Source organism: Mandrillus leucophaeus, unplaced genomic scaffold, assembly GCF_000951045.1.
Source record: "Mandrillus leucophaeus isolate KB7577 unplaced genomic scaffold, Mleu.le_1.0 Scaffold418, whole genome shotgun sequence".
NCBI lineage: Eukaryota > Metazoa > Chordata > Mammalia > Primates > Cercopithecidae > Mandrillus > Mandrillus leucophaeus.
The window spans coordinates 269,464-275,784 of record NW_012104454.1 but is presented as its reverse complement, the minus strand read 5'-3'; the positions used below and the strand labels follow the sequence as shown (position 1 = coordinate 275,784).

The window sequence follows — 6,321 nt, the reverse complement described above, 5'->3', positions numbered from 1 at the left end:
CCTGTAGTCCCAGCTACTCGGGAGGCTGAGGCAGGAGAATGGCGTGAACCTGGGAGGCAGAGCTTGCAGTGAGCTGAGATCCGGCCACTGAACTACAGCTGGGCAACAGAGCGAGACTCTGTCTCAAAAAGAGAAAAAAAAAAGAGATTATCATAGCTGAGAAGCTCTCAGGGTTCTTACTCATAGCCCTCTCTCTGGCAGAGATGACTGCATTCTTGACTTTTGAGATCCATTTTCTTTTCTCTTTTTTTTTTTTGAGACGGAGTCTCGCTCTGTCTGCCCAGGCTGGAGTGCAGTGACACCATCTCCGCTCACTGCAAGCTCCGCCTCCCAGGTTCACGCCATTCTCCTGCCTCAGCCTCCCGAGTAGCTGGGACTACAGGCGCCCGCCACCTTGCCCGGCTAATTTTTTTGTATTTTTAGTAGAGACGGGGTTTCACCGTGTTAGCCGGGATGGTCTCAATCTCCTGACTTTGTGATCCGCCCGCCTCAGCCTCCTAAAGCGTTGGGATTCCAGGTGTGAGCCACCACACCCGGCCTTTTTTTTCTGAGACCCAGGTGACATGATGGTGTCACTCTGTCACCCAGGCTGGAGTCCAGTGGCACGATCTCTGCAACTGCCCCCTCCCGGATTCAAGCGATCCACCTGCCTCAGCCTCCTGAGTAGCTGGGATTACAGGCGCAAGGCAACACGCCTGGCTAAGTTTTGTATTTTTAGTAGAGACAGAGTTTCACCATGTTGCTCAGGCTGGTCTGGAACTCCTGAGCTTAAGTGATGCACCCGCCATGGCCTCCCAAAGTGCTGGGGTTACAGGCATAAACCACAGCTCCCAGCTCTATTTTCTTTATAGGCTTACCATCTATGTAGGCATCGCTAAACAATGTCAATTAGTTTTACCTGTGTTAAACTTCATATGCATATAATCATACCAGTATATACATCTTTGTGTCTTGGTTCTTTCATTCAACATGTCTGTGGGATTCATCCTTATTGTTATGTGAGCTATGATTTGCTCATTTTTATTGTTGAATAGTATTTCAATGCGTAAGTATACTACTGATTCTTTGGTCCACTGAGGAGGGACTTCTGGCTTATTTGCTGTTTTTGTTTGTTTGTTTGTTTGTTTGTTTCCGAGATGGAGTATTTCTTTGTCACCCAGGCTGGAGTGCAGTGGCACAATCTTGGCTTACTGCAACCTCTGCCTCCCGGATTCAAGTGATTCTCTTGCCTCAGCCTCTCGAGTAACTGGGACTACAGGCGCCCACCACCACGGCTGGCTAATTTTTGTTTTTTCAGTAGAGGCGGGGTCTCACCATGTTGGCCAGGCTGGTCTCAAACTCCTGACCTGAAATGATCCACCCACCTCAGCCTCCCAAAGTGCTGGGAATACAGGCATAAACTACCGTGCCTGGCCTTTTTTTTTTTGAGTTGCTCTGTTGCACCAGTGCAGTGGCATGATCTCAGCTCACTGCAACCCCCACAGCCCAGGTTCAGTGATTCTTCTGCCTCAACTTCCTGAGTAGCTGGGATTACAGGCGCACAACACCATGCCTGGCTAATTTTTGTATTTTTTTAGTAGAGATGGGGTTTCACCATTTTGGCCAGGCTGACCTAAAGTGATCCATCTGCCTCAGCCTCCCAAAGGGCTGGCATTACAGGTGTGAGCCACCGCACCAGGCCTGTTTTTTTCATTACCTGGCTGGCTTCTATGGGTTGAGTTTGACATCTCTGGAAACCATTCAGGGTAAATCTCTCTTAGATACTTCTATATACTAAGAAAGCCTGGGCTTGAACTGCAACAGAATAATGACTGCTAAACAGAAGGAGTAACTTCCCAACTATTTAAAGTGCAATATCCCAATATGGGTTTTGGAAAGGGGTGGGAGGCCTGGATTTGAAGAGGGGCCAAGCTGGGGGGAAGTAAAGAGCATGAGGGGAGGACAGATGAAGCCTGCCCTTGGTGTGAGGATTCTTGACGTGATTCCAGGGTCAGGATTCCTGTCATCCATCTGCTGGCCCTTTGGACCACTCGGTCACTGGCATGCTTTCCAAGTCTGTATCCATGAGTGGCATCAACTGTCTCTTGGACTGGTCGGATCCAGATGGTGAGCAAAAGTAGGGAGCAAAGCAGGGGTGGCCCCTTCCCCTATACATCTCGTTGCCACTCCTCATAGCTAGCTGTTTAGGGTTCAGATGTCCTGGATTATGTTTAGCCACATACCCTTGGAATCCCTAGAATGGCTTTTTTCTTTTATCTTTTTTTTTTTTTTGAGACCGAGTCTCACTGTGTCGCCCAGGCTGGAGTGCAGTGGCGTAATCTTACCTCACTGCAACCTCTGCCTCCTGGGTTCAAGTGATTCTAGTACCTCAGCCTCCTGAGTAGCTGGGACTACAGAAGCGCACCATCACACCCGGCTAATTTTTGTATTTTAGTAGAGAAAGGGTTTCACCATGTTGGCCAGGCTGGTCTGAAACTCCTGAGCTCAAGTGATTCACCTGCCTTGGCCTCCCAAAGTGCCGGGATTACAGGCGTGAGCCACCATGCCTGACCTCAGAATGGCTTTATTCAAATGAGCAATCTGAATTCTGAATTTTGGCATTCTGAAACTCCTACCGATGAAAGCGGACATAGGACATAGTGAGGTTCTCCAGCCTTCCCTGTTACCAGAGATGGAGGACAGTTACCTGCAATGTACCTTGTCCTCAGATGGAGTACTGGGAGCTCTGGGTGAAACCTCTGATACATCAGTCTCCCAGCCACCGTCTCCACATGACCCTGGTGCTCTGTTCCCCTGGATAACCCTGGTGCTGTGTTCCCATGGCTCCTAAATTCTTCAGCTCTGCCCTGCTTAGACCCCGCCCCCTCTCCCTGCTGCCCACTGCCCGCCCTCAGGAATGGCGTCACATGCACCTGCAGCTTGGGAACCTGATCCAGGTGAAGTGGGTGGGGGAGGAAGCCCTGGGCGCCTTTGTCTGGCTTTAGCTAGACACTTTTCGTCTCCTTTTGTGTTGGCAGGGAATTTATCCCAGTCCTCTGCCATTGACCTCAGGAAACGGTGAGTGTGGGGGACTCAGAATCCTTCAAAAGCCTCTATAGGGGAAGAGCAATAAGGTCTAGGCCATGGTTTTGTAGCCCCAGGGGTCTCCCTGCTTCCTGAATCATTCCTCCCCTTAACATTTCTGATCTAAGACCTCCAAATATCCTTCCCTGAGCTGCATATAATTCACCCTCTTTTCTTTGGTTTGGGTGGGCTCACCAGGTTCCCGGTAGCTGCATGAGACTGGGGGAGAAATTAGGGAAAGAAAAGGAGTATCCAGGGCACAGGGTGTCCATTGAATAACAGAGCATGGGAATTGCTTGCTGTTGTCAGTGGTATAGGGTGAAAGGGCAGATAGACTGTTGAACAGTCTTAGTGAGGGAGAGTGACCAAGGACCATGGATCAGTTTAGGATGGCTCAGATAATAGACCAATGGGGATTGGCCCTAAGGAGGGCTGGGCAAGGGCTGTGGAGCTCCCAGCAGAGAGGGCAGGGCCTGAAGGCAGAGTTCAGGTCTAGAAGTGGAGGCTGGGAGATTTGAATAACTATGTAAATAAGCATGCAAAATCAGCACCTGCTTATTTGGCTCCTATGGCTGAAGCCTGATTAGAGTGGGTCAGCCCTCTAAGACAGTGTGGATGTGTAAGCAAGTAATGGTCCCTTTAAGATATCAGGCTCTGCTTCGTGGTCCTGAAAATCTCTAGCTGACACATCCTCCTGGCTCTGGGTTTGGGATTAGCTCATGGGATGGGGCTGATGAAATCCCAGGAAATTCAGTTCTTATTGGCTTTAGGCCCAGAGGCCTTCTCCAAACAGCAGAGAGGGTCGTACACAGGGCTCTTGTTCTGAGAGGAGAAAATGCCCCTCGGGAGAGCCCCCACCCCATACCACTTCCGTTGGGGAGCAGCATGAGAGAGGAGACTGGGCCTCCCATCCTGAGCCTGGATTAGGTAGGAAGGAGGAGTCTGTATTTATCTGGGTGGAGCCTGGAGTTTTCTTCCTAAATAGAGGGGCTTGGGAAGCTGAAATGCCCACATCCAGGAAGTCCTAGGAGGTCAGGATGGGGGCTTATCTTTCTCTCCCAGTCCTTCCTCTTTCTTCCTTCCCATTCTGGCTCTGCTGGTCATGGATCCTTCATCCAGCATCTCTCAGGAAGTATCTTTTTCTTCATTTCCAGCATTACCTCCATCTTCTCATGTCTTCTTTTTCTCTCTGCAGCTGCAGCCAGCTGGAAGGACATTCAGGTACCTGGGCAGGCTCCTCCCTGCGACGGACCTTCAGCTTCCTCTTGGGAATGACTGGAAAGGCCAAGGTAGGAGTCAGCTGGGGAAGCAGGAGGCTTGGGACCCACTGCCCTCCCCAGTTCCTTTTCTCCCATCCCACCATCGCCACCTCCCACCACTCCCCCATTAGAAACTCAGAGCAATGGTTCCATTTTTTTATTTTTTTATTTTTTTAAGAGGGGGGGTCTCTGTCTCCCAGGCTGGAGTACAATGGCACAATCATAGCTCACTGCAGCCTCTAACTCTTGGGCCCAAGCAATCCTCTTGCCTTGGCCTCCCAAAGTGCAGGGATTACAGGTGTGAGCCACTGTGCCCAGCCAAATGCTTCAAATTTTAAGGGAACACATGCTATCTCTTCCAGCCTGTATCTCTGTGTCCCAGCAAATCACCTTTTCTCTGCTTTCCCCTACGCCTCCAGCTTAGCAGTCAGCTGTGGACAGCTGGAAGGGGAAAAGGGCCAGGAACCTCAGAAGCTGAGAAATGGCCTAGCCCTCCCTCTCTTCAGGCCTCACATAGCTGACAGGTGGGCAGCAGAAACCTCAACCATTGGACATAATAATCATAATAATTACAGCACTACTTTTTACTTCTTCATAGAGTATCAGGGTTTGCTAAGTGCTTTTACACTCATAATTTTATGGGTGGATACAGCAGCTGAAGGAGATGAAATCAGACCACAGGCAGAGTAGAAGCTGGGAAAGTATATGATTATGGAAGCACATGCATACCCGTACATGTGCGGCCATGTGCTGTTCTGATCCCAGGAAGCAAAGGCACATTGTTCTCATCCTTATTACAAACCTTCGGGCTCTAGTGAAACCGGGAGCTCTGCCTACTCCACTTTCTTCATTTACTGTCAGAGTGAGCTGCCCCCGTTTTCCTCCCCTGGCCTCTCCAAGTATGCATGTGCTTTCCAACTTGGGGCGGCTTCTGAGTATTGAAAGAAACCCCAGGGAAGTCATCATCATATTCACCTTGAAGAGCCATGAGATTCTCACCAGTAAGTTTGCCTGGGCTCCTCCCAGCCCCACCCGCAGTGCCAGGGTTCTCCCCCTTCCAGCCTTTTTTGGCCAAGATTCTCTTTTCTCTGGGTGGGCTGGGAAGGTCAAAATGAAAGCAGGTCATGTTGTTAGCACCTCTCACCACAGGCCATGGGTGGAGAGTTGAGGCCGATGGAGGCATGAGACTGGGTGAGCCTCAGAAGAGGAGCAGCTGGAGAATCTGAAAGCTGATGGGAAGGGAGGGCAGGTGGGACAGTGAGGTTTCTCTCCCATGGGGGAACGGAGATCTTGAGGGAACAAAGCAAAAACAGAAACTTGGGGTCTGAGTCTCACCTTCCTACAGGCTGTCTCACTACAAGGTAGGGGAGTCTGCTAGTGGAATCACCCCCTTTTCTTGCCGTGGGAATGGTAGGGGAAGTCAGTACTGCCCAGGGGCCATCCAGATCCCAGTTAGTCTGTGTTTGTCCACCCTTGCCCTAACAGTCTGATGGAGGGTTGAGTAACCTGGTGAAGGGGAATGAGGGCAGAGACTTTGGAGCCCAGATGGGGAACAGGGAAGCACCAGAGTGAGTCAGGACATTGCCTCGCTCAGCCTTTCCTCCCCACGTCTGTGGTCCTGTCTTCCTTTGTTTCCCTCTCTGCCATCTCCTGGTCCATCTTCTTTCCACCTTCATGAATATGTGGGCCTGCTTCATTTAATCTCTTTCTCCATAAGCAGTAAACATCAGGGGGTGGGGCTGAAGAGAAGCTCAGTCAAGCAGTGAGAAAAGGAAGTGGCTTAGTCCCTCCTACTTGAGTGGCATTGCACACTTGATGAAACACTTTCCAGGGGTCAGCTCATTTAATTCTTATAACAATTCTGGCAAAGATAAGTATTTCAATCTCAATTCTACAGACAAATACTTAAAGGTTAGTTACTTTGCCCAAGATCTCACAGCTCATAAGAGGTGGTGCCATATTAGAAACCCAGGGCTTTGGCTCTGTATTGCCTCTGTTT

The 6,321-nt window shown here is 50.1% G+C and overlaps 1 protein-coding gene across 1 annotated transcript in view; it reads left to right on the top strand.

Annotated features, from left to right (window-relative positions):
* The window catches only part of ARHGEF2 (Rho/Rac guanine nucleotide exchange factor (GEF) 2), a 65,935-nt gene that overhangs the window by 14,472 nt on the left and 45,142 nt on the right, over window positions 1-6,321 (top strand). Inside the window, exons 3-5 of the mRNA XM_011992721.1 lie at window positions 1,989-2,106; window positions 3,018-3,057; window positions 4,259-4,352. Coding sequence (XP_011848111.1) covers window positions 2,043-2,106; window positions 3,018-3,057; window positions 4,259-4,352 — 198 coding nt within the window. The 5' untranslated portion in view covers window positions 1,989-2,042. The remainder of the gene's footprint in view (window positions 1-1,988; window positions 2,107-3,017; window positions 3,058-4,258; window positions 4,353-6,321) is intronic.